Here is a 27745-nt window from a genome sequence, read left to right on the forward strand (position 1 = left end):
TGCAACTGCACCTTGGTAAGAATTTCTTCTTGTGAGGAAAACTAAACCCCAGTTCACTCTCTTGCAACTCTGCCGTCTCTGCCAGACTTGGGGCCACATCTGCTGCTGGCTACAGTTGCATAAAGCTGGAGTAATTTTGTCAGCCTCTGTGGCAATTTATGACCAGAGATTGGAAATGTAACCCTTTGCTTAGTTCCTACAGTGACAGAGGAAGGTGACCAGGCAACAGATAGGAAAAGGAGAAAATCACCTTATAACAATATATTTTACTGAAATATACATGAAACTCATCCCAGAGGGCCGTTAGGAGCAGTAGTTGAGACTCTAAGGGACAAGTCCTGTTCTGCTTATTGCTAGGGACCCCTTAGTAAAGCCCTTCCCCACCCTACCTGTTTGGCCAGTTTTAGGTGTGGTATAGAAAATGCTGGGGGACTCTATTTCCCCAGTCATGGGAAACCTCTGCTTGCAGGGGAACGTGTCCTAACACAAGCCAACTCCTTGCCCTGCATGGGAGGCTGTGGGACCTGTGTGGCTGAAGCACTGTGGAGGGGAGACAACGGAGCTGCCATGGCTGATAGTGCCCTTCGCATTCTGCGCCGTTGTGTGTCCCCACCATGATGGAGCCTGTAATCACACATTCCTGGGCTGTTTCTTACACTGTGCAGCCAACTGATAACTTCCTGGTGGGAGCTCAGGCAAGCCCATCAGCTTCTCTAATGGCACAAATGCAAACCTTGAATGCCATGGGCTGAGAGAGGTCTGAAAATGGTGTCTGGTTAGGTTTTCCCTTCTCTGCTGGGGCAGTGGCTCACGCAATGGCAGTCTGCAGAACTGAAGTGCTTCACCTTGGCGTAAGCCATGTTTTGCAAACGTCGTCCAGTTTCTCCACTGTTGATGAAACAGTGCTGGCAGTGGTAGAGATTCCTCCATTTGAAAGAATAAAAATGAAGGCAATGGTCTGGTGTAAAGGTCTTGGCATCTCCCACAGCTTATGACAGCGCCACTGGAGCACGGGGGCCATGGCTGTAGTTTTTCTTTTGTGAGCTTACATTCCTTAGCAGTGGGAAATCAGCAGCTGTAATTAGTCTCCGATGTTCTCTGCTAATAAATGATTTCTCTGGTACTTGCAAATGCCGGCATCCCTGAGACACAGTTCTGTTGTTTTGACCTCTTATCTCTTCTCTCTCCTCCTCACTGAGAGGGGCCCCAGATGTTCTTCAACACCGCTAGGAAAAAAAAAACATCCACCCCTGCTCCTCCCAATTATATCCCTGTCTCCGCTACCTTTTTTTTTTTTTTTTTCTCCCAGCCACTATGTAGGAAAATGGCTCCTGCTAGTCCTTATGGAAAAGGACACAGATGCCGGCAGGAAGCCCATTTGCTTTGGGAGGAAGAGAGGCCTGACATCAACAGGAAGCGCTGTGCGGCAGAGCTGCTCCTGCCTCCAAGAGAGAGGGGCCTTGAAAACAATGTCAGCTTGCGGGTTAGGACTAGCCGTCAGGAAACGCATGCACGCTGGTGTTTGCAGTGCAGAGGAAATGATAAGCACTACCTGGCCTGACTTGGAACAGAGATAGTGCCGTGAAAATAAGAAAAAAAAAAAAAGGCGGGTGGTGGGGGTGAGTAAGGTTGTTTTTCTTCACACTGGTTTGGAGTCTGTCCTTTGCCAAATGGAAAAAAAAATAGAGAGCAAAATATGGAATATATCAGGAATCCATTGGGGGGCTTGGAAACTGAGGAGCGCAAATGCAAAGTGGCTAGATTTACGACTTCAGTAACAGCTGGATACTGCTTTTTCTCCCATTGTTAGCACTGAGAATGACCCTCAGGTTGATAACCCCTGGCATTCAAATTTATTGAGAGATGAAGGGAGGGAGAGGCTCATATCTGATGTTGAACTGTGGGGATATTCTGAGGGAAAGAAAAGTCATGGGGACAATGGTTCCCATCTGGGGCAAAAGAGCCTTGGGAATACAAAAGAAGAGTCACAGATAGATAACTCTCCTGACTTGTCCCTACAAGGTGAGAGGATAGATGCCTCTTTGGGGAATAAGAAGATACTATCATGCTGTGTTATTTTATTCAGCTTTGTTTCTTTTCCCATTTCATTAGGGCTTGTAAAAGCCATATCATGCCTCCTTTCATCACTGACCTTCTGAGAGAACCAGTTTCTGCTTCCAATACCTTTATCCCTCTGTCGAGCAGTTGCAGAGTTACAGTCCCTGCAGGTCAGCCTTGGAGAAACCGTACCCTGCGTTCTGGATGCATCTCTGTAGTTATGTGCCAACATCCTGGGGTGGAGGTAGACACAAACAACATGGCAGGAAATATTTTCTTCTAAACAATCCCAGCCCAGCATCAGCCTCTAGAAGGCTGGGAGGCTGTGTGACACCATCTGCAAATGCTGTTCTGCCTCCTCTGCTGTCCTTGATGATTCTCGCAGGCTTTGGAGAGCGATTGAGCTGCCCCCTTGCAACATGTGTTAAGTGTTGATCTGCCACAAGGCTGGCAGATGGACCGGTGCTGTACTCCCTGTTGTTTCTGAAGGAAGCCCTGAAGGGTGCAGCACCACATCCAGATGTTGGGGCTAGGCTGCTCAGCAGCTTCTTTTAGCGCTCTTTACCCTTCCTGGTGTATGGAAAGGAAAACATGATCCCTGAGATCAAGGCTGTAAGGTACACTTTAGAGGACTGCATCCTCTGGAGATGAAAAGGTGGAGCCAAAATGACCCATATCCCATGGGTTACCCTTCTTAACTAAGCTACCAAGTGAAACCAATCCACTGAGACTGGTTCTGGACTTGCTGATGTAGAAATCTATGCATCCTTGAGGAATCCACCCCAAACCAACAGCTTTCCTTGGCTGAGTATTTCACCCAGAAAGGCTTTCAGTGCAGTAGCAACAGGCAGGGCAATGCACAAGCTAAATGCACTTTGCCTGGGACAGGAAAGCATGGAAAATGTCTGCGGCAATGGCTCATTCTCTGGCTGGCTGAGCAAGCTTCAGCAAGCAAAAGCATCAGCATATAGTGCTGTATCCCTCAGATTTATGACATCAGCCTAGCAAGACTTTTGCAGCTTTTGACTCTGTAAATAGCACCTTTAGATATTAGGCTTTGATTGACACCTTATTAAAATAAAGCTATTTCTCTAAGAACTTCCTGATAATGCACATGAAACCTCTCACACACACGTATATACATACATATATGAATATAGCTGTATACGTAAAAATACATGCATATATGTGTATGTATGCACACACACATATATGCTAATATACACGTAGATATGTATTTATTCATATATAGACATATGTGTGTCTGACTAGGTGCTGTTTCTGGCAGAATTTTCTCCATGCTGCTTGGACACAGCAACCCAGATCACAGGCTGTGGTGATTGTGTGCCCTGGACATTACTTAGGATGGGTAGAACAGCACCTTGTTTCACCAGAGAAACATTACCAATCTGACTCACCCGCAAATGAATCCTCTTCAAATAAAGACTGACCTGTCTTCAGCTTCCTCTGAACAGGGCTGGGAGAAGCATTTCCAGGTGACCTTCCACTGCCAGCAAGAGTCTTAATTCTCCACTCTGTGTTGAACCTCACACCATCATTTTATGCTCCTGTAAAGCTAGTGAAAATGCTTCTGTCATTCCTACACCTCGTTTGCTAGTATTTGCATGCCACAGTAAGGAGTAAGAGAGAGTAGAACAAACAGATTTTATATTTTTCTCTCCTTGTGGAAAATACTGCTGAATTCAATGGGATTTTTTGTATGAGTGTGGTTCTTTGGGTCAGGCCCAGGCAGCCTTGCAATGAAAACACTCTGTCTAAATATATGCTCAGCAACTGAGCAAAGATGGAATGGATTTTGTGCTGCTTGGCTTCGAACTATAATGACTGATTATTGCAAGTGCTTTTGCATGTTTGTTTTCAATCAGATTGACATCATAAAGCCTTATTTACTTTTTCTCAAAAGTCTGCTTTCATTTCCCTTTCACTTCTCATTTGCAGCCGTTACGGGTTTGTATTTAGGCTCTTCATCTGTCTGTCTGTGATATATAATGATCCTCAGCAATTTTCCATGCTCTTTGCCCCAAGTTGTTGACTATCCATAAAAGACCCCATTTGGAATAACCTCTGGAAATTGCTGTATCCACTCTTCATGAGGAGAACCCTAGAGGTAAGATCAGTGAGAAGCCCGAGTGAAAGAACATTGCTGCATAATCTAGTGTCAGTCTGCATCAATCTATCAGTGTGACAGAGGGCAAAATAAAAAGAAAATATATAAATATGTGCTGCGAGATTCAGCCATGCAATTTTTTCATCCATATGAGAGCTTGGTCCAAGACCAACTTCTCAGTTACTTCGTACCTTGCTCCCAAACATTAACCTGGGCTCTCAGTGAAATGATTGGTCCCTGCTCTCCCTTTCACGCACCTGAGTGCATTGGCACTGCTGATCTGCAGTAGCTGGCACCGCTGGTTGTGCACTTTAAAGCTTGATAATGGCTGTCATATACGCCTGTAAATTACTTGCTGTGCAGAGAGAGTGGAAGGAGAACCACAAGTGCTGACAGACCTCCAGACTATCCTTACACGTTCAGAGGGACAACAGAAATTTCCCGGGAAAGAACAGCAGAGAGAACTGCAGAGCAGACCACTTTGCTACAGCACCAGAGTTCATGACACAACTGTCCAGCTCCTCACTTCACCCTGTCTCTTCACCAGCAGGGTAACAGCAACATAATTTTTCCTGAAGCTTCCCAAGAGCATTTATTTGGGAATTAGTTGCTTTGTCACCAGCATGCCGTCACTACGAAATTGAACCAAGGATATGTCTAACAGTGAGATAGCATGAGAGAACAGCACAGAAACTACAGTCAAATTCTAGTCAAACTCTATATCCTATAGAGATTGCTATAGATTTCAGTGTGTGGAGGTGGTGTTTGCAAAAGGCACAGTACAAGGCACTTCAAAACTGTTTGACTAGTAGCTGGTATTTTTCGGGTGCGTGTCAAGATCTAAGCACCCAGAATTTCTTTCTAACAGTTCCAAAAGGCTTCCTTATAAAGAGAAACCTGGAATCCCTATTGCCTGGCACACTAAAGCCTGAGCCAAAGAGGAATAAGGAACAAACTAACACTGACAGCCACACAGGGAGTGTGCATTGATCCTGCTGAATTGCCTTTCTCCAGATTTTGGGATCCTAAGAATCCCATGTAAGAATTCCCATGTGTCAAGGGAGATGTTGGTTTCTACACTCCTTTTACAGTCAAATAATGGGTATAATAACTCATAAGTCACCTCTAGAGTAATTTTGGGACTGTAGGAAACTGAGCAAGACTGCATCAGCTAGCAGGCCCAGGTAGAAGATGGAGACTGTGCACTGTTTGTTTTCTAACTTGCTTCTGAAGCCCTTGTAAATGAAAACACATAGGTCAAAATCCGTTGAGAGGAGGGAAAAACTTAGGAAGTCTATCTATTTTCCTTGTTTTATTGACAGCAATTAAGTAGGTTAGCATGGTTACATTGGTGTCCACGCTTAAGAAAAAAGCGGAGCTGGGAAAGAAAACATAATACAGTGTGACACCTGCAGTCCATAAGCTTGTTTATTGATCTGGATGAAAGACAGCGGGCACTCAAGAGACTTCAAATGGAGCTTACCTCACTGCCATCCATCCCAGCACTCAACACTTACCTGCACTCTTCCCTTGCAGGCTTCTCCCAACTCCCTTGAGCTGCAGCTCCATCTGTGCTGACGCAGCCTTTGGATTTGGTAGTGGTTTTAGTATGTGTCATCAGAAACGAGGTTAATGGCAGAATTCCTGTCTCACAGCCTGCTTATCCTCATAGTCTCTAGGCATTTACCAAGACAAAGATCAACTGATTATATGCAGTTTCAAAACTATTCTCATCTTTTCTATACTTATAGCCGAGTTCCTTTTCTGACACGGCATAAATTGTTCTGTTACTCCTACCTCCAGAATTAATTATCCCAATTGCCTGTGCTGCGGTGAACAAAACACTGTACAATATCCACCCTAATCTGCCGTAGATCAGAGTTGTTAGGATTCAGAGGGCTAGCTGAGGATGTGCACAGCTCATTGATCTGCTCTGCAGAACATAAGCCACTCTTTTCCGAGGTGGCTGTACCACAGAGTCATAAAAGTTAGGAGTGGAGATATCCTGTTCAGTTATCTGGTCTTTTTTTGCAGGAAACCCACAGCAGGATGTTTTCCTAACAAAACTATTCTAGTGTTTAGTACAACCTCTTTTCAAAAGTGCCTGCATGACAGAATTTGCCAGCTATGTCAAGGTACTAATCACGTTTCCGAGGGGCATGGTGACCCCTGGGGTTGAGAGTCAGCATTCAATGTCTGCTTGTGCAGTGCTTTCTCTCAGGCTTTCTTTGCTGAGTGGTGTTGATGAGCTGGCCAGGTCTGCCACGGGCTCTTTAATTTCTGCCTGGAACATCACAGTTGTCAGATCTGCTCTGGAAAATCAGGTGTTCCTACACGTCTTGTTTAGATTAGTGTGGTGTAAGCTGGGTGTAATATCAATGGGAATAAAAACCCTTGATAGCGATGCCATCGAATTCATTCAAACTCACACTGGGCCTGCAGGCTGTGTTATAATGCATTTGCTTGAAATCATCATGCCACATCCTGAGCTGTGCTCAGCATTTCCACTTCCCGCTCAGGACACGGAGGGTGATGGCTCACAGCATCTGACAGATTCGAGATCCGTTTTTCCTATGTCTTTGCCCACCAGAATCACAACTGCATTCAGGATGGTGCTTTCATCGCAGGGAACAGCGCTGTTGTGCTAACCTTCATGACATTGCAGAGACATTTCCCACAGAAGTAGAGGGGAAAAAAATATATGAAGCATGTGACTTATATGGTGATTCAGTCGTGCTGTTCATGCAGACAGGATCACCTCGGCGCCAGCTATTCGTCTTTTTTTAACTGTGTTTATGGCAGCTAAGGGGGAAGAGGCGAGGAGGACTCTAACAAGTTGATTTGTTTTTAAGCCTGTTTGGTGTTGTTTAACTGTCTCACACTGTTCAAACACAGGGGGGGGGGGTGTGTGCATGGGGGGTTGTGGTAGCTCAGCCAAACTAAACACTGGAATTTGATGGTGAGATTGTTTTTTGTTCTTCTGTAAAATGAATTTAGTGCTGATAAAAGGTATATATAGACATCGTGGAGACTAGATCCCTCTGTTTGTCCTTGTAGCAGTTACATCCAAGCAGGGCAAACCCTCCTCTTCTCTAGCACTGCCAGCTTCATCTCTGAGAAGGAGGGATCCTCTGCAGCGGTTGTGGATGCTGTGGCCCCTTCCATCTCCGGTCACCGCTGAAAAAGAGAGAGTGGAAGGCAAAGGAGATGATACCTGGGGACAAGGCAGGATTTATCCTTAGCTACTATGGGTTAGGGCTATGCACTGGGAGACAAACTGGAATCGTGACTGCCATGCTGGACCAGGGCTTGGGTTTGCTGCAGGGAGGAGAGCACAGTTTGATCTTCTCTGGAATCTGTTTCCCAGCCAACCTTACGCCTAGTAAAAATCAGGCAAGATCAGCAAAAAAAAAAAACAAACAAAAAAACCCTAGTGAATCAGCATTAAAGCTCGTGATTTAAAGTAGGAAGCATCAGGAAATGCAGAAAAATGTCACATCAGAGATATCGACTTGCAAGTATGCTGCCATTTATACAATGCTGTTCCTTTCCTGTGATTAGGAAGCCAAGTTGATATATTAGTATGTTCTAAAATGTGCACTGTTTTGTTATTTTTGTACAAAACAACAACTCTTGCTTAGTACAGACTGAAACACTTATTTTTTAGGAGGAAGTATTTTTTAATTTAGTCATGTAAATTAAAACAAGAAACTATTTTGACCTTTATTGTCATGTTATTGACATAGCTATTGTGGACAATGGAAGGCAATTTAAAAAAATACGAATATATAACAAAACCAAAATGGTGAAATAAAAATGGCCACATTTTTTTTTATGGTGCAGGATTCATTTTAGGGAGAAATTTAAGAAAAAAAAAAAAAAAAAGGCAAACTATTTCCTGTATTTCCTGCAAGTCAAACATCAAAAAGTTGGTGTTTCAGGTAAAAATGAAAGATCTGCATTTACTCTCCCGTTACTTGAACTAAAATTAAAATAAAATTAGAGAGGACATGAAACCTTCTCCATGTGACATAAACCGACCACTAAGGAGGACCCGAGTAGCTCTGTCACTAATTTTTTATTCTTGCAAGGAGCCCTCTGAGAGAACATCAGAAGGATAAAGACAAAAATGAAGCCTGCTGCTGTTCAGTCCAGTTCAGTCCAGTGTACCCTGAACACATGTCTGAGTCCAGGTTAGCTAACTTTAAGCACAGTCTTACTGGACATTATTCACACTGACTGGTTAGGGTGGTGGACTTGGCAACCTCCTCCCTACAGTCCTTCTGTAGCCCATGGAGACTCAGAGTTTCTTCTAGAAGGCAGCACTGAAGGCCACAGGGCATTGCTTGCAACTCTGACTGGATGAGGGCCTTTCTTGCTCTTTGCTGGCCTTGGTGGGAGACCAGGAGGCCACCAGTTGTTAGATGGGGTGACTCCCTCTCTTCCTACCGTCCCCTCCTGCTTGGGCTGCTTGGTGATTTAGTTATGTACATGCTGATAGGTCTCCCCAGCTTTGATCCAAAATGCTCAGTCTTTTGCCAGATGAAGCCTTTGTGGGGCAGGCAGAGGGAGCACCTTGCTCGCTGCTGGGAAGGTCTGGTGGGTGGTAGCACCCTGTCTGGGAAGGGGCAGGAGAAGGGAGAGCCCTCCTCCATCCCAGCAGTGCTGGGAGATGGGATGCTCAGCGCCCATCGCTGGCACTGGAAGCCAGAGGGATCAGAGAGGGAGGGAGGCACAATAGCTGACCTAGCAGGAGTAGCATACATGTAAAGTAGGTGGCACGAGCTGTGGTCATGGAAAAGACCCTGATGAAGGTGAATGTACACTGAGCTTAGAGGTGATACCCAGTGAGAGTGCAACGAGTTACTGTGACTGCCCTTCTGGTTTATTTTTGTCTGGGGGAAGAGAAGTATTGTCTTTTGTGTGCAGTATGTTTATAACTCAATTTCCTTTCTGACTGATGCCTTGCTCCACGCTCTCTTCTCCTCCTCCATCTGGTTTCTATTGTAGTTTTAAATGAGGACAGTTTGGCTGTCTGGCAGAACAAGCGGAGTCTGTGTGACACCAGCTGCCTCTTCCAACTTCTAAGCCTCCAGCACAGTTTTAATTATAGAAGTGTCGAGATTAGATACCCCCACCCTCCACCCCTTTCTGTGCCTGCACGCACACTCACAGTCCCTGCTACAAATCCTCATCTATGTCCCATCTTCCTTTGGGAGAGACCCAGCTCTTGGATTTCCATGTGCCCTGTAATGCCGATAGAGTCCCGCTGTAAAGCACATGCTAGAGTCTGTACCTCCATGCATTCAGGGTTGACCACAGCCTTTGTTTTGGTTCATCAGGAGCCATGTCTGAAATAATCAAACCACCTCAGAAATGCCTGGAAGTGGGAGGGAGCTGCTCGCTGCCCCTCTAACCTCACCTCCCCCAAGTGCCCAAAAGACTCAGCTTTGTAGGAGGTCAGAGCTGCTCAGGAATTTCAGAGCTCTGCTCAAAGAAAACATTTATTGTGCTCCAGTTTCATACAAGCCCTGCATTTAGGGACTTGCTTTGCAGGAAGCTGATGAAGTCTCTTCACCTCCAGAGATCTGAGGTCAATGTCCATAATTTTTGGTTACAAGTGAAATGTGTCCTACGTGGGATTTTTTTTTTTTTTTTTTGACATCACGAAACTGCCACACATTTTGGTGTAACTGGCTGTTTCTCTTCATAAGAGCCAAAGACCTGATGTGGCAGGAAATCACATACATGAGGGAAGGACACTGATAGGTGAGAAGCTCAGGGCTGGAAAAGCAAGGAAGACTTCAGGGCTGGAGTAAGAGATACTGGCAGAGCTCAGTGCATATAGTCTATCTGCAGCCTATAGGTTATGTCTACTATAAAGTCTTCACCTACTTTTAAAAAATGGGTTGAATTTTATACATTTGTTAAAGACTATTCTCCTCAGCCCCCCCCCCCCCTTTTTTTTTTTTTTTTTTTTTCTTACCAGTCTTCAACAGATGGATCTAGACTTCTCTGGATGTGTATAAGAGGTTTGCTTACCTGCCTGAGGCCTCTTGACCTAATTTATCCCAAGGAAACTTAAAACTCAGCAAAAAAATAGTGTGATTTTATAGGTCTTATTTTCAAGAGGTCAAATTAGTCACAATGAACATTAGTATATACATTTTTAGTTGTTGTGCTTGATCTTAACACCAAGGTTTTAAAAAATACCCAATAAAGGGGTCTGTGGGACCTCATTTTTTGGCAGCTAAGCACCATCATATGAAGTTTGTCTATATGAAAGACTTTTTAATTTTTAAGCAAACCTTGTCATGTGGTTGTCCTGATCAAATATGTTTTCTGTTCAGTTAATTCTTCTTTTTCTAGTTAGCATGGAGTGGTTCACCCATTCTCCCACCCAAATAGATCCGAACTGAACATGGATCTTGTTCCCAGAGACCCCTACCAAAAAGGAAATCTTAATATGCCATGTATACATAGCTCCTGTCCCAGAGATGATACAGCCTTACCAGCCATATCATCGTTGATATGAAATCAGAAATGAAGAGGCCTGAAGTCATTGTCTTCCCTTCCTTTTTTTTTTTTTTTTTTTAATTTCTAGCATGCTCATCATCATATGATCTTAGTTCCCTACTGCAGTTACAGATAATCAGGTCTTACTCAAGGATAGTAAGTTCCTCTATCTTGGTATGTCACTTTGGCTTTTCTTGGTAGGATTTTAAGGAAATTTTATACTTTTCTTTTGCTCTGTCTCCTCCCACATTATCTAGTCCTCTTAGGAAGCAGGTGCTAGAGGCACTGAAAGGAATGTGTTCCATGTTCCTTCTGGAAGGCACTGATGTAGGTTCTCCTCAGGAGTCCTTGAGGAGAGAATCCTATAGCTCTGTGACTTCTGTGGATGAAGCTTTGACACTGTAGACTACATCTGTTTTCTTGGGGATTTCATGGTTTCTTATGAACATTGTTGTAGTAGACTAGGGCCCCTGCCACAAGTTCCACTGTTAGTCTTGGCCCAACAACTTGAGGGTCTTAAAAATCAGCCCAAGGGCTTTGAGTGTGACACAGCATGACTAATGTACCTGCGTTAGGCATCCCTGATCAAAAAACCATAAAGCTAAATTTTCCCCGTTTTTTTGGAGAGGCTCGTTTAACTGAGAAGAATTAGTCTGTTTGGATCATTTAGGCTTCTGGCATATGTGTATAGTTTATTCCTGCCTTTGGGTTGGCCAGAAGAGAAGAGACACACAAAAAGGACCTGTGGTGGAGTCCCCATCCCTGGAGGGGTTGAAGAGTCGGGTTGACCCAGTGCTGAGGGATCTGGTGGAGTTGGGAACAGTCAGGGTGAGGTTAATGGTTGAACCAGATGATCTTCAAGGCCTTTTCCAACCTAGGTGATTTGGTGATTCTGTGACCTCTTTACCTCCTTCTTGTAAGAGTTGGGAGGAAGAAGGGTAGAACTTCCATGACTGCCTGGGCTCAGTAATAGTGTGTCACTGAGGTAGGCACCAGCCTGTGAGCCCTCCTCACCAGAGCCTGTGCCCTGGCCTGCTTGGTCAGCACAAGTCCATCCATGAGCTGGCTCTGGCCTCAGAGGCACCCATGAGAAATACGATAATGTACCAGATGGCTTTTGTTCAGGCTGTCCTTGGAGTACTGTCTGTGGATGCCGCCTGATGAAGCACATGTTAATATGTCATCGTGGTCCTGAACTTTGAGCAGAAGAACTCAGGGAAGGTCTGGCCAGAGGCATTATCTCTGTGGTGTCTCAAAGATGCAGTAATTTCTATGCCCGGCTTTTCAGTCAAAATGGATGGCTTAGCCTGTCTTCTGTCATACAGCTTTACAAATGTGCAGCGCAGCAGTCAGCATTACAGCAGGGAACTTCAACTTCTACATTTACTGACTTTTGTGCTTATGGCTGTGTGAAGCATTGCATTAAATATACAGTAGTTTCTAGCACCTAATAAGGAAGGGCTCTCTTACTGTTATTGTTATAGCTAGGGTTGTTATAGTACTGGGGACAGGGAGGTTTGGTCGGACCAAGAGGATGAGGGTTTCCTATACCTATATAACGGGGAAAAAATAAACATATGCTTTAGGTTCAGGTCTGGATGTAAATGTTGTGCCTCAGGCTCCTCTCAGCTTTAGGTCTGCTTAAGTCTTTGGCGGGTTATGTTGATGGAGTTCTTTTGAAGCCAACGTCAGATTTTGTTAGTGTGCAGATCTAGTCAATATTTGAACTTTATACCCCCTCTGTGGGAGTTTATGAGCACTAAACTGTGGGTATGTAGGCTTATATGGAAGTGCGAATGCTTCTCTGATTTTTATCCAAGCTAATCAGGCCTTCTGGCACAATTCAGCGAGGCTGGAGCTCTATCTTGAGGAAGGGGGAGGTTCCCAGGACCTCATGTTTTACCTCATGCTTTCAATTAGAATGAAATTGCTTCTTTTTCTGGAAAGAAAAGAAAAAGGGAGAGAGAAACCCTACCTTTCTTCCCACATGTTTCCGTGACTTCAGGGTCAGTTACTGTCATGTGTCAATGAGTGTGGCATGGCACAACCATAGCATATCCTTATTTTGCAAATTGTCTATGGCCACTTTGTGGGGTTTATTTTTGTCCTGTATTTTTCCCCTTGCTGTACCCCTGCCTGCATCTGCAGAGAGCCTTTGGTGTTTCATGAAACTTTCTCCTCTGTGGTGACTTTTGGAAGTTGTCAGTGTGTATTCATTGGGGATCTTGCCTTGCTTTCCTCTCCTAGTCCCCTACGTGCTGAAGAGCTGCGCGGAGTTCATTGAGACTCATGGCATTGTGGATGGGATCTACCGCCTCTCAGGAGTGACCTCCAACATACAAAAGCTGAGGTAAAGGCAACCTGAGTGCCAGAGGGATTCGGTCACACAGCTTGGTACACTTTTGCTGTTAGACCCTCAGGCATAGACTGGGCCCAACAGACCTATATACTGATGCAGAAAATAAACTGTCTCTGAAGCTGGTAACAGTGAAATACAAAATTTCAGGGATTAGTCTGTGACCAAAAAAAGAGAAAAATCTCCCTCTGCATCTATTAAAGGGAAAGGCATGGAGGGTCTCAGCACAAATGCTGAGTTGTTCTCGTTCACTTCAAGACAAAGCAATCTCTTTACATCAGTTTAAGGTCCACTCATGGGACTGTGTTAGGGAAACCAGAGACTAGTTGAAACCTTGGGGCCTGATCCTGGGACAGAATCTGGGCCAGGCTGCAGAGACATACCTGCTTTCCAGTTTGTTTTTCCTTCTAGCTGTAAAAGAATACTTAGGGTGGAGTACTGAGATGCTATAGCTCTTATTCGCCTACGTTGTTATGTTTCCATATTGTTTCAGACAAGAGTTTGTTTCTGACCAATGCCCGGATCTGACAAGGGAAGTTTACCTCCAGGACATCCACTGCGTGGGGTCTCTCTGCAAGCTGTATTTCAGGGAACTGCCCAACCCTCTCCTCACTTATGAGCTCTACAAGAAATTCACGGTGAGACGCTTTGCTGTTCTTGTTCCTCTCCAGCAGTGTGGTTGTGCTGCATATTCCCCCCTGACAGCTGTTTGAGATTCACTCCAGTGTCCTGGCTTTTGGTGCATATATCTGTGTATGCACTTAGTGCTCTTCCCTTCTCATCTTGCCCTGACGCTCTTTCCCTGTCCTTGTTTCTTTCCCCATCCTTGTTTCTTCCCCCCCATTTAATGTTTATTTCTCTAGTTTTCTCTGCTTTTTCATCCCCTTCATCTTGCTTATTTTTTCACCACATTGCTTCCCTGTTGTTATTCTTTCTCTCCCACTGCACATCTCCTCCCAGAATTACTAATTCTCTTTCTTTTCCTCATTACTGTCCATCACTGAGAGTCTTCTGGATCACCTGGGGCTTGTGATCATAATCTCAAGGGTGTGGTTTCCTCCTCCCTGCCCCTCCGACAGTCCCTGACACTGGCACAAACTGATTGCTCAGCCCATTTAAAGCACCAGCTTTTCTGCATCTGCAGCATTTTTCACATGGTTTGCTGGAGTGCAAATGATGACACAGGTTATGCCAGCTATGGCATAACAGGCCCATCATGATCATGCCATAAATATAAATAGTGGAGGAAAGTGGCAGCTGGCCAAGCAGAAATCTCTAACTTTCTTTAAAGAGATTATCAGTCAGATAGTTACTGGATTCTGCAAAACGACAGATTATACATGGATACAGTTGGAGCCTAGGAGCAGACTGCAGGGGAGCAGAAAAATAAGGCCGCAAAGACTGAATTTTTAAGAGAGTTGGCTAATTTTGATGACAGATAATATTTTATTAAAAGGTGGCACAGCAAGCTATGCTTGTTGTTAAAGATTGTCTGCTTCTTACCGTTCTAAATCTGCTTTCAGTTGTTTTTAACACCAACAAATTTAAACCCAGTCATTCAGACTGAAATGTTAAGTGGCAGAGGTGTGAATTTTCAGCTAGAAGAATTCACCAACTGCTTAAAACAGGTGGAGTGAGGGGATGGGAAAGATTGTTTTCCCAGTGTTAGAAACATCCATCCTTTTGTTAAGAATTTCTGTCATTCTACTCTTTCCCATTTGGTGGGAGGTGGAGGGGACAGACATCACCAAAAATGTCAATTGTTGCAGAGAAGTTTTGCAAAATCATGTCTGAATGAAATGGGAATTGGCAAGCAACTTTAGTTTCAGGTATTACTGTCTTCATTGCCTCTATCCTGAATCAGTCACTTCCAAGTGGTCCTGCTATGGCACAGAAGGCACTGAGAGACATCCGCGGGCTCCACACAAGAAGAGGACATTCTTCAAAGACTCTCTGTTGCCTGTTATGGGAAGAGCCAGGCACATCTGTGCAAGGGAGTTGCTGTAGGACAAAGCCAGATAGGACCAGCCAAGCAGCAACCTGCTATAGGAAGTCAGGGAGCTGCTAGGGACAACAGATGAGCTGGGGAACATGGGGTGGGAATTGGCTCGCAGTGGGGCTTGACAGATAGGCAATAGTGTTAGGTGTCTTGCTGTTTCGGTGTCATATTTGTCTGTTTCAAGGAGCTGTATAGTCAAAACTTCAGTCAAAAATTCGGAGCAGATCTGAAAAATTGACCTGTATCCTCAGGATATAGGGATCCTGAGGATATAGGTTAGGATCTCTAAGCTAGAGACAGTCAGGATGAATAGGATCTTGAGAATGCAGGGTATTATTCAACCGCAGTAACTGATGAGTCTCATTCTTGTTGAAGCTGTTTGGCTGATGTCTTCCTGGCTATCGCTACTGATTTATGACAGAAAAATGCTCTAAAGTAAACATGAAGATTTAGATGGAAACTTTTTTTGGAAAGAATGTTTGCTGAAAAGTGCAGTTTTGTGATGATGACTTGCAGATTTTTGGTAGATACATTTGGTAAATAGTTTTATTCAAAAACAAAAGGGAAAACATTTCTTTAACTGTCTAAATGTTTCTTTTATAAATACTTTCTAAAGGAAATGTTTCAACATTAAATCAACACATCTAACTCATAAATAAAACATCTTTCAGAAAAGGGTTAAACAGCCCCAAATTTAAATGATAATTTCTTTCATTTATGGTTGAGTGTGATGCTTAGGTGAACCTCAGACAATTACTTTCTAAAATCTTGTGCCAGTTCCCTAAAACATTATCACTTTGGATTGACCTAAAAGGGATTTTTTTTTAATCTCTGGCTTTTTAGTTTGTCCGCTCAGCCACAAAATCCATTATTCACCTAAGTCTACTCAGTATGGATTTATAATGGGTAACCCAGCTGACAGGAAGCACAGTCAGATACCAGGAGGAAAGAAAGAAAAAAGACCAATTCTCCAAGGAGCAGAAAACCTGCTAGGAGCTTGTGTATGCATGGGGTGTCTGAACAAGGAGTGGTGGCAGCTGTGCCTCAGCAGAAGACTGCTGGAAGGAGTAAAGGATGCATGCTAATCCCAGCCTGACTCAGTCGGAACTGTCTCTGAGATGGGATAGGCTCCACTTTGAGTCACCAGAGTGATTCAGACATGTGTGGCTAAGGAAAGTAAAATTCTTAATGACTAGGAGGTGTTGGCCTTTTGATCATTACTGTGTCAAATTCTCAGATGTAACATCCCTGTCATGACCTCACTGGCTATTAACTTTTGCAAAATGATGCCCTCTCATGCTCTCCACTTTGCCATTTTGTATTCTGATGAGGGATGCTTGTTTTATGGGATAGATAACTTGAATCTGCTTGCCTTGTTCTAACCTGGGTTTAGAGGGACTGAGTATTCCCTCAGAGCAAATAAGCTGTAGAAGGCCAAGCCTACCTTCTCTCTTGAGACTCTATTCCACTTGTTAACTGGGACTTGTGAATTGTGCACTCCCAGAATCACCAACAGAGTAAAAAAATCCAAGATTTTAAATTGTTTTACATACCTTCTGCTACCCTCCGAGTGTTCTCTTCCCACTTGTAAGATGAAAATTTAAATTACATTAATTCATACATTAACAGACATGTAATAAATGGAGATACTGTTTTTTCCTTGAATTCTGTATTCTGCTGCTGTAATCCTGAGTTTTGGAGAGGGCCTCAGATATCAAAGGCACAACATGTATGGGTCAGAAATGTGGCTCAGAGGTTTGAATAAGTCATGATCTCAGAGAGGCTGGTATTCACTTGCTGTCTAAGCATTAGGTCTTTGTGACATGGTAGTTAAGTATAGGAATGAAAATCAGCACAGGGGGAGAAAATATGGTATACAATCTACTTGAAATCTAATGTTTTATATGCACCAGTTAAAGTTTATATCTATCTACATCTTTGAACAAGGCCATTCAACTGGAAACCTTGTATGAAGATCACAAGAGTTCTTATATTTAGGATTTCTGGGCTGATGGTAATAGTTGTGGGTTTTTTTAAAAAAACAAAACAAAACAAAACAACCCAAAACCAACAACCAAACAACCCAGAGCTATAGGTATGGGTAAAAAGTACTAGAAGGAGTTAATGTAACTTTAATTTGGGCAAAACAAGTGCATCAAACTAGTAAGCTCACTTGTCTTTCTTTGCCATCGCACCAGTGAGAAGTTCAATCTACAGGGCATAGTTCTCAATTCCCAGGGTTAGGGAATAAAACATGATTCATATTCATCTCTGACCTTGAAAATGGCAATGTTTGTTTTGCTGGTGGTTATACATGGGAAGTGGTCTGCTGGGAAAAGGACAGTGACCAGAACAGAGATGGCAGCATCATCAGTGTGGATGATGTAGTGACTACTACAAGAAGATGCTTCTCTAGTTGTGGCTGGTAATTTCAGGTTCATAATGTTTAAGCGATGGGTGGTTTGGGAAGGGTTATTTCCTTCCTTTCCTTTCCTAGCAGTGCTGACGTCTGTCTGTAGGCAAAGCTTCTGCTGGCAGCATGGGTCCCAGCATCTTTCTTTGAACTTGCTCCAAACTCTGGTGGCAGTAGGTTCCCAGACAGTCATGCATTGTTTGAACTTGCTGGTGGTTTGTCCCCTCCCAGCACAAATATTGAAAAGGAATAGCTGAACAGATGAATACCAGTGCAGTAAACTCCTAGGAATGAAGACAAAAGCTTATCATGGCTCTCTAAGCTCTTGGTCTGAAGAGACTTGCTCAAGACCAAGATGTATAGCCTTGATTCTGTCTAACCTACTGTAACACTGAGTGTAAGAATTTATTAAACTACCTGGACAGTGATTTTCCTAATGCTTCTCCCATCATAAATGATGCAAACTCACACAAACAATCCTTATGGCTATCTTCATATGACAGCCAAAATATTGCTTATTTTGAAGAATATGGAACACGTATATCCAGGCTGTTTTCATAACACAGGGCTTGAAAGACCTGCTTTATTTTTAACACAGTTTCAGGGAGGAGATGTCACTATTCTTATTTTTTTCCATTATTTAAAATTCTCTCCTTCCTGCTCTTTCTATTCTACCCATAAATGCCCAAGTTAAAAAAGGGGCAAAGATAAAAAAAAAGAAAAGAAACATAACTCATAATTGAAAGTCTCAGTCTTTAAATGCTTCTCTCCCCAAAACATCGACCACCATGTCCCAACCTGTGGGAAGGATGTACCGAGACATGAAATAACAGCGCAGCTAATCTGTGCTGTGCTGGGGACACAAAGCAACTTCTTCTACTAAGAGTTCTGTAAGGTAACAAGAGAGCATTCCATCTAAGACAGGCTGTCTCATGTGACTCTCCTTATCCCTATTCCTTTTCCCCTGAGTCCATTGCAAGGGCAGACTCTTTCCTTGTATCTCTGCAGGAAGCAGTATCTCGCTTCCCTGAAGACGAGCAGTTGGCACGAATTCAAAATGTCATCCAGGAGCTCCCACCATCACATTACAGGTGAGAAAGTGTCCACTGAGGTGCTGAGGAACAGTGTGGTGACTCTCACCATCAAGGAGTATCACCTGAAACAGCTCTGGAGTTAATTTCCAGAAGTCAGTTCCCAAAAGCTTACTCACCATTTCCAAATCTGACAACAATTTATCTGGCCTTTCAATATCATTGAACCAATTGTTGTTAGAGATCGAACAGGCTCTCCCTGCTGCAGTCTATCATCCTCCTTCCCCAGGTATGACCCCCTGTGGCACCCTTGGCCAGTGCCCTGGGTGTAGTGAGAAGAAGATGATCTGCTGGAGGTCTTGAGCAAGAGCTAAACCTTTGCAGCATCACATTCCCTCTCCCATCTGTCTGACATCTTCTTCATACCCATCATGCTAAGGATTATTTGGTTCACGCCCCATCCTTGGCCACCCCAGAGCACAGTTATTCAGGTGTTCGCTGCCATCCTGTGTAAATGCTAGTGCTGTAAAGCCTCTGTCCTCTGGGGCCTGTTGGGCCATTGCATACCTGCCTTCGCTGAGGAGGGGACAACTCTGAGGCCAGGTCTAGGTTTAAGCCTTGCTGTCCTGGTGAGCAGCCATCAGTCACTTGACGTATTTTTCTTTCTTCATGTGAAACCAATGCAGAACACTGGAATACCTGATCAAGCACCTGACTCACCTGGCCTCCTTCAGCAACATGACCAACATGCACACCAGAAACCTGGCCTTAGTGTGGGCTCCCAACCTCCTCAGGTACAGTAGAAAATCTTCTCATCCAGAGCACCATGCCAAGCTCCAAGGGGAGCACCAGCACCTGAACCTGGAGACCCTTCCCCTGAAGGAAATGAAAAGACAGGGAAAAGCAGAACAACTAAAGGAAACAGTAGAGCAGAGCAAACTGCTTTTAAAGGGAGAAAAAAATGCTTCCAGGTTTAATAATCTGAGGTTTTACTACCAGCATCTGAGGAAGCTTGTGGTTTTGTGTGTTTCTTATATATATAAAAAAAGCTGTTATTTGCAATTTCAGCACACCGATTTAAAAATGAGGAATTAGCTCATCACTGTGGAACGGAAATGACATTTCTGACAGTGCCAGTGCTTCTGCAGTGGAGTGGTGAGAGACAGCAAGGCTTGGAAGGGAGAGCAACAGTGCAATAATACTACAGGCCTGTGCCCAGATCTGCTTGAGCAAAAGTGAGATCAATTTAGTGGGCTTAAGATGGCACCCCCTGTCAAATCTCAAGACCACCAGTTAGTTTGTCATGTTTGCTATGCCTGGCACTCTGCTGGCAAGAGGCCCAGCTAAGATGCAGGCAGAGGTTTGGCTGATGGCTTGTAGAGCTAAGCAGAACAAGAAAAAATAGTATCTGGAAAAAAAAAAAAAAGAAATATTTTGTATCTTGTTGAAATTCCCTTCCCCATCAACCTCATACACATGTACTGAGAGGAATGAACTATGCAGGAAAAGTCCTGGACAGCACCTGAGCAGGAGAGGGGCAATGGGAAAGCTGGTGGGGGGAGCCCTGGGCTGGCAGAGGACAGGAGGGAGGGACATTGGCTAGAGAGGAACAGGCCTGGAAAGCATTCTCTAAATAATTATCTCACTCTGTTAAATCACAAAACAAGCAGACCATGTTCTGAAAATAAATCAAATGTTGACTCTATTGAATATCACAAAGTGGACCTTTACTACTGAGACATTTTCATTCTAGCATCTGCCCTTGTCAAAAAACCCAAAGTCTGTTTCCTTTTGCAATCTTTCCTAAATGCAAGTTCCAGGGAGGAAAAGAAAGGAGCAAGCAATGCAACTGCAATCTCCTTACAGGGTTATCCTCTTGGCAATGCCCCAAGCTATTATCTAACACACCAGTCATTAACTTTACAAAGGATCCATTGCCCAGAGATAATTTCTTCAGCAACACTTTGGCACGTCAAGATAAGGAATGTTACTTCGCTGAAAGCAAGAGTGAGAATGTGGCAGTGCAGGGGGGCAGAGAGGACACTACTGGGGCACACGGCAAAGCACTGAAAATAGTGGTGAGGGGAAGACCTGAGCAAGGTTCTATGGAATCTCACTGAGAGATGACTGAAGCATTGAGTAGTGGTCTGGAAGCAGTGTTTGAAGGCCTCTGTGTTGTCTGTCAGGCCCAACTCTGAAATATGTAAAAGAGGAGCAAAGAGAGAGAACGGAGTTTGAGAGTCAGTTTTATCTTCTGCTGAAGAATGTAAAAGCTAAGTAGGGAAAATAACACAGACAGGAAAGAAAATAACAGAAGTGGCAGAGAAAACAGGGAAAATAATTTTTAAAAGAATGAAAAGGCAGAGAGAGGATGAGGGCCTGTGAGAGGAGAGCAAGAGGTGCAGCAAGAATGAGGAAAACATCCCTGTTCCAAGTCTTGCAGGAGAAAGCTGCTCTTTCCTCCCCAGGGGCTGTGTGTGCCAATGCTGGCTACTAGTATCACTCTTTCCTCATGCAGGTCAAAAGAGATTGAGGCAGTTGGCTGCAATGGGGATGCAGCTTTCCTGGAGGTGCGGGTGCAGCAGTTGGTGATTGAGTTCATCCTGAATCACGTGGATCAGATCTTCAACAACAACAGAAAAGCCAGCTCTGCAGAGAACATTGGTAACAACCTCCCCAAACCACTCCACGCGTCACTTGCCATATACTCCAGACCTAACTGTATCCCCTTCAACTAGTATTTCAAGCACATGAGCCAACAAGCAAAGACACCTTGAGCCCAGTCCCTGATTACCTCTTGCCTCTTCATCCCCGTCTCAAACATTTTCTTTTCAAATATTAGCCTCCTTCATCATGCTCCCAGATTGCCCTATGGCTCATCTTTTGCATGATCTCACCTGGCTTAATCCTTTCCACAAAAGGAAGACTACCTGATTATTTCTCAGTCCTGGTCTAAGATTTCTCACTAAGCCCATCAGCCACAGTTTCAATTCTTCTCTCAGGCTCCCCCACTTGTAATTCCTCATACCGATGATACCTGCCCTGCAGCCACCATATCCACCTAAGTCAGAGGCCACACTCCCTGGATAAAAACTTAAGCTTGTTCTAAAAACTTATGTCTTGTACTTAGGAACGTTTTATAAAAGAGATTTTTTTTTTTTCCCTGGGACATTAACAGTTTTCAGAGATGCTGATTTTTGTTATTTAGTGATGGCTTTGTTGTCAAGATTCTTTTAAGCCTGGCAAGTGCAAGGGCTTGGATCCACATTGACCTCACATAAATTCAGAAATAAGCAGCTTTCTGTTTTACACACTGGAAAGACTCACAATGCCTTCAGAAGTGAGGGAGTAGCCACCTTTCTGCTTTCCAGTCATGTGTCAGCTCATCCAACCTACCCTTCTGTTAACATGTGGCATTATCTGTTAGTCTGTCCCTGGAGCCTGCATTTCAAGTGCTGTGCCCTGCTCGACCTGTAACACCTCTGCTCTGGTGGTGTGGGTGCCATTCCTATGCTCTTAATTATGCCCTGGCAGTAGGCATGGAGTGAGGAACTTCTCCCAGTGACTTAAGCATTGTAGTGAAACACTGGCTAGTAAATTCCATGGCTTCTGGTTGTGCTGCAGGTCACTGGCCAAAAGCTGGCCCAAGTTTGGTAAGTGCTGATATTGTGGTTTAACTTCAACTGTCAACTAAGCACCACAGAGACACTCACTCACTCATACCCCCTGCCAGTGGGATGGGCATGAGAATCAAAAAGAAAAAAAAAGTAAAACTCGTGGGTTTAGTCACTAAAAAAATTATTATAATAATAATAATAATAGTAATGAAAATGAATATAATAAGAAATAGAGGAAAAAACAGGAAAAAAACGTGATGCACAATGCAATTGCTCACCACCCACCAACCGATGCCCAAGCAGTGATCCCCCCAGCCAACTCCCCCCACTTTATACACTGATCATGACATGGTGCTGGCCATGCTCCCTCCCAGCTACTTGTGCACTTGCTTGCTGGCAGAGCATGGAAAACTGAAAAATCCTTATGTTATGGTAAGTGCTACTTAGCAACAACTAAAACAACAGTGTGTTACCAACATTATTCTCACACTAAATCCAAGCCACAGCACTGTACCAGCTACTAGGAAGAAAATTAACTCTATCCCAGCCAAAACCAGGACAGCTGAACACCGCTGGCTTTTAACAGTTGTATGGAGTCAAGAGAGGAACATGCTGATGGTCCCAGTTGATTTCTTAGTGGGAAAGTGTCCCTTCACCCAGCCCCTCTGCACAGGCAGTAGCTTGCACCCTGCTTCAGCAGCAGAGCTAAGTACTGATTGGACTCCAGAGCCTGCACTTTCTTCATGAACCTTGAGGTGGTCTATTTAGGACAGACCTGTTGGTGTGGCATATGGAAAGTTGGATTTGCCACTGCCCATGTAAACAGAGACCTTCAGTTCCCAGGGCTATTGTCACACTGCTTTCCGTAGCCCTGAAACTCATTACAAAGGTAAAGTAATGCTGGTTTTTAGAACAGTCCCCCTTCCTGGAACAAGATGAGGAGAAAGATGTGGAAGTGAGACAAAGAATTAGGCACCAGGTTTGGATCGGGGACTGAACTGCTCCAAAATCCGGGGAGCAAAGGAGAGGAGAAAGGGGAATATATGAATCCTAGTGGTTTTCAGAGACAACTCTTTCACACCAAAGTGTCTACAGCAGAGGCAACAAGTCTGTGCAACGCAACCTTTGGCTAGTGAGTGTGGCCCCTGCTGAGAATGCACTCAGATGGATAAGGTTGCTGGGGAGATGGAAGACTTATCTGACACAAAGCCTCTCCCCCTGCACGTGCTGCTCCTTTTCTGGCTCTGCAGGAGATGTTCCTGTCAAATAAAGACATAAAGCTCTTGCTCTCATCCCTCCTCACCCCAGGCTGCAATGTATTTTCTTGCTTTCCAGAAAGTGCATCGGTTGTGAAAAGTCTGACCCTCCCCTCAGCCTCCCTGCCAATGAAACTGGTGAGCCTGGAAGAAGCGCAGGCACGGAGTCTTTCTGCCTCCCACCCTGCTCGGAAGGAGAGACGAGAGAACAGCTTGCCTGAAATTGTCCCTGTAACTGGGTCTCTCTTCCACACAGTTGTTGACCTCCCTGACAGCAAGTAAGTGCCAAGAGGACTGTAAAGTGCAAACAAAATAATGCAGGTTCTTCAGCATGATCGGGAATGAGACTTTTGTTAGTGTGATACCCCCACACCTGCACACATGAATCTACAGCCACCATCAAGAGGAAATTGTGTCCCCTTCTCTGAAGAGGCACAGCTGCTCCTGAGAAGCATTGTAGTTGTTGGGATCATAGCTCCACTAGTCCTCATGCCTCCATCAGGGCAGAACCTCACAGACCTCCTGCAGGAGGAATTAATTGTCTTTGCATCCTTGTGCCCGCTCAGGAATTGCCCTGCAGAGAGACCTGGACAGGCTGGAGCGATGGGTTAAGGCCAACTGTAGGAGTTTCACTAAGGGCAAATGCTGGGGGCTGCACTTGGGCCACAACAACCCCCAGCAGCGCTACAGGCTTGGGGAGGAGTGGCTGGAGAACTGCCAGTCACAGAAGAACCTGGGGGGGTGATTGACAGCCGCCTGAACAGGAGCCAGCAGTGTGCCCAGGTGGCCAAGAAGGCCAATGGCATCCTGGCTTGTATCAGCAATAGCGTGGCCAGCAGGGACAGGGAAGGGATCTGACCCCTGGACTCGGCACTGGTGAGGCCTCTCCTCGATGAGTGGGTTCAGTTTTGGGCCCCTCACCCCAAAAAGGCCATTGAATGACTCGAGCGTGTCCAGAGAAGGGCAACGGAGCTGGTGCAGGGTCTGGAGCACAGGTCTGATGGGGAGCGGCTGAGGGAACTGGGGGGGTTTAGTCTGGAGAAGAGGAGGCTGAGGGGAGACCTCCTGGCCCTCTACAGCTCCCTGAAAGGAGGGTGCAGAGAGGGGGGATGAGTCTCTTGAACCTAGTAGTAAGCAACAGGACAAGAGGGAATGGCCTCAAGCTGCGTCAGGGAAGGTTTAGACTAGATGTCAGGAAGTATTTCTTTGCAGAAGGGGTTGTTGGGCATTGGAATGGGCTGCCCAGGGAGGTGGTGGAGTCCCCCTCCCTGGAGGGGTTTAAGAGTAGAGTTGACTTAGCACTGAAGGACATGGTGTAGTTGGAAAGGTCAGTGCTAGGTTAATGGTTAGACTAGATGATCTTCAAGGTCCTTTCCAACCTAGTTGATTCTGTGATTCTGTGAATTGGCTAAATTTGGGCTGAAGTGGTGGAGCAGGTCTAGACACAGCTCTCCTAGGAGGTCCACCTGCTGGCAGATGGTCCACAGCACACCTGGTGACATTGACGTGCTCAGCTTCATCATTCTCCAGGTTCCTCTGGACTCCTAGCTGAGCAGTAAGGTGAATTTTCACTCCTAGGATGGAGAGATATTTACATAGTGGCACCTATGCCACCTATGCCTATTCCAGGAGAAGAGTCCGATTTCAGCTGAGGTTGCTGCGGTTGTTGGCACTGCTGCCCAGCATAAGTATTTATCTATTATCTATCTATCTGTTAATATATGGCCACTCTACTGCCTGGTTCTGAGAGATTATAGCCTCTGCAGCGGGAGGTTCATTAATATCCTGACCTATAAAGCATTGGAGCAAAGATATTTATTTGCAGTTGATATATTAAAGCAAAAAGGAGCCATCTAATAGAATACTGGCAAGAGGATAATCAGCTTAAGACAAAAGGGTGTATTGCCCCTCTAGAGTACTTTTTTCTTTTTCACTTGAAAGGAACAGTTCTATCCCCAATATACTAATCCTCTTTGTAGGACCGATTTGTGCTCTTCTGAGTACTGATCTGAAAGTAAAGCAGAACTATGGGGGTAGAAAACCCATTATGGAGAGCAAGACAGCGAGATAAGAGGGTTCTTCTTGCTCTGGAAAAAGGGAGATTGAAGGAGTCGTCAGAATGGGTATGTGAAGGAACTGAAACAGAGCTTCATGCAGCAATATGCATAGAAGAAAACTGGCTTCCCGAGTACCAGCTTCTTTCTTTTAAAAGCTGGGATTTCCAAAGAGACACAGGGAACTGGTGTTCCACTTCCTCTGACAGTTACAAGAAATGATTTAATTCCCTTAAGCCTCCTCTTTTTTGTCTAGTACATTATACTTGCATATGATCATATAATACCTATGATTAAATTAATGGTGGCCTGAGAAGGATTAATAGCTAGTTTGTATTAAGGGATGCTTTTATTTTTGCAAATTTGTAGAAACTATAAGACACATGGACTTTAAATGCTAGCTTTGTGCACTAAGCAGTAGTACCACCAGTTGTCTGGAATTTATCTTTCATTCTGTCATTAAAACCTGTTAAAAAGGCAATTTTTCTTTACTGTATTGCAAGATCATTCTAGCCTCAGAAACCTCTCCTCTCTGGAGATGAGCATAGTTGATTGCTCAATCACAGTTGCTGTAGCACGATGCCAGAGCGAATTCCCTGAAGAGTTGGCTTATATGTCTTTCCATCCATGACATGCTTAAATCAGCAATACAGATACATCACTTACAGAAAAGCAAGAGTTGGTTGTGCAGCTCCGCCTTGCATGCCTTAGAATTAAAAGAGGTGTGAGAAGAAAAGAGGGACAGTGTTGAGGGGAGGGAGCTCAGAGGCTTTTGTGGGATAGTCTCTAGGGTTTGGTAACCTTCTGAGCCCTTTTTCCTTCCAGGAGAAAATTATCTACCAAGTCCAAGAAATGGAAGTCGATATTTAACTTGGGCCGTTCGGGCTCAGAATCAAAGTCTAAACTGAGTCGAAATGGGAGTGTCTTCGTAAGGGCACAGAAGCTCTCTGGTAAGAACACTTTTTTCAGTTAAATATTTCTCTCTGCAGCTTTTTCCTGCAATATTGATAGCATGGGCCACATGTATCCACGTGATACTTACACCATTAGACTTGACATAGTCTAATGGGGTCATGTTTGTTGCCTGGTTTCATGCACATTAGAGCATAAATCTTACAAGGAGCAGTTGAAGGAACTGGGACTGTTCAGTGTGAGGAGGAGAAGGCTGAGAGGAGACCTCATCTCTCTCTACAGCTCCCTGGAAGGACATTGTAGAGAGGCTGGTGCTGGTCTCTTCTCACAGGGGATTAGTGACAGAACAAGGGGGAACGGCTTTAAACTGCAACAGGGGAGGTTTAGACTGGACATTAGGAAAAAAAATTCACAGAAAGAGTGGTCAGAGAGTGGAATAGGCTGCCCAGGGAGGGGGTGCAGTCCCCATCCCTGGGTGTGTTGAAGGGTCGTTTAGATGAGATGTTGGGGGATGTGGTGTAGGGGAGAACTTTGTAGAATAGGGCTGAGGGTTGGACTCAATGATCCCGAGGAGCTTTTCCAACCTGAATGATTCTGTGATGGCTAGAATCACCCTTTCAGGAGTATATGCCAGACAGCTACAGTAAATATTCCATTTTGGTATGTGATACACAGGTTCCTGTTTCCCAGCTGTCAAGCTGGGCAACTAGGAAATGCTATGTAGGTTTGGATTAGTCCACTCTTCCAGCCCAGCCAGATTCCGGCTCCTAATGTTCCTTACATGGCACTGGGTGAATGACTGTCCTTGCAGGCTCTCATTCCACTAAAGGGCATTAAAGAACCAATTGTGTTCAGTGCCTTTGTGAAAAACAAGGCACCAGGAGTTCCTATGGCTCCTTGCTCTCAGCAAGTTGAGGGAAGCTATTACTTCTGCAGAATTTACAAGAAAAAAGTAGTTCTTTTCTCCTGGCTGTAATCCCAAGTTCTAGCCCCTCCTGAGCAGCAATCTCTTAAACACTCTGCTTCCTAGAAAATCACGTGGCAGTGCCAATTCCCAGTGTTCAGAAACGATGACTCAAGTTCTAAAAACATGACGTTGACTTAAGAATAATCACAGTTTTTAAAAGAAAGCATACCCTTTTTTACCTGAGTTCTAAAGAAGTGTTTCAGGTTTATATGTCCTAGATTTTTTTAGTATCATCTCTAAGTCAATTTACTTTTTAGAAAGAAGATGAAGTTAGAAGATTTTTTAGATAGTCTCATGACTCCAGCAGCTGGTGTTTGGAGGAGCCCTACCAAACATCACAAGACTTAAAATAATTAATGTTGGCAACATTGCCTACTACCACATATAAGAGAGTCTGTATTTGGATCAGAAGTGAGTGTGAAGCCAAATGCTGGATCC

The 27745-nt window shown here is 44.4% G+C and overlaps 1 protein-coding gene across 1 annotated transcript in view; it reads left to right on the forward strand.

Moving 5' to 3' along the window:
* ARHGAP31 (Rho GTPase activating protein 31) overlaps window positions 1–27745 on the forward strand; it is a 62749-nt gene that overhangs the window by 22797 nt on the left and 12207 nt on the right. Inside the window, exons 2-8 of the mRNA XM_074897430.1 lie at window positions 12950–13052; window positions 13552–13696; window positions 18479–18561; window positions 19188–19295; window positions 21020–21165; window positions 23454–23652; window positions 26254–26378. Of these exons, the coding sequence (XP_074753531.1) occupies window positions 12950–13052; window positions 13552–13696; window positions 18479–18561; window positions 19188–19295; window positions 21020–21165; window positions 23454–23652; window positions 26254–26378 (909 nt within the window). The remainder of the gene's footprint in view (window positions 1–12949; window positions 13053–13551; window positions 13697–18478; window positions 18562–19187; window positions 19296–21019; window positions 21166–23453; window positions 23653–26253; window positions 26379–27745) is intronic.

Source organism: Athene noctua, chromosome 1 (genome assembly GCF_965140245.1).
Source record: "Athene noctua chromosome 1, bAthNoc1.hap1.1, whole genome shotgun sequence".
In the NCBI taxonomy this organism is placed as follows: domain Eukaryota; kingdom Metazoa; phylum Chordata; class Aves; order Strigiformes; family Strigidae; genus Athene; species Athene noctua.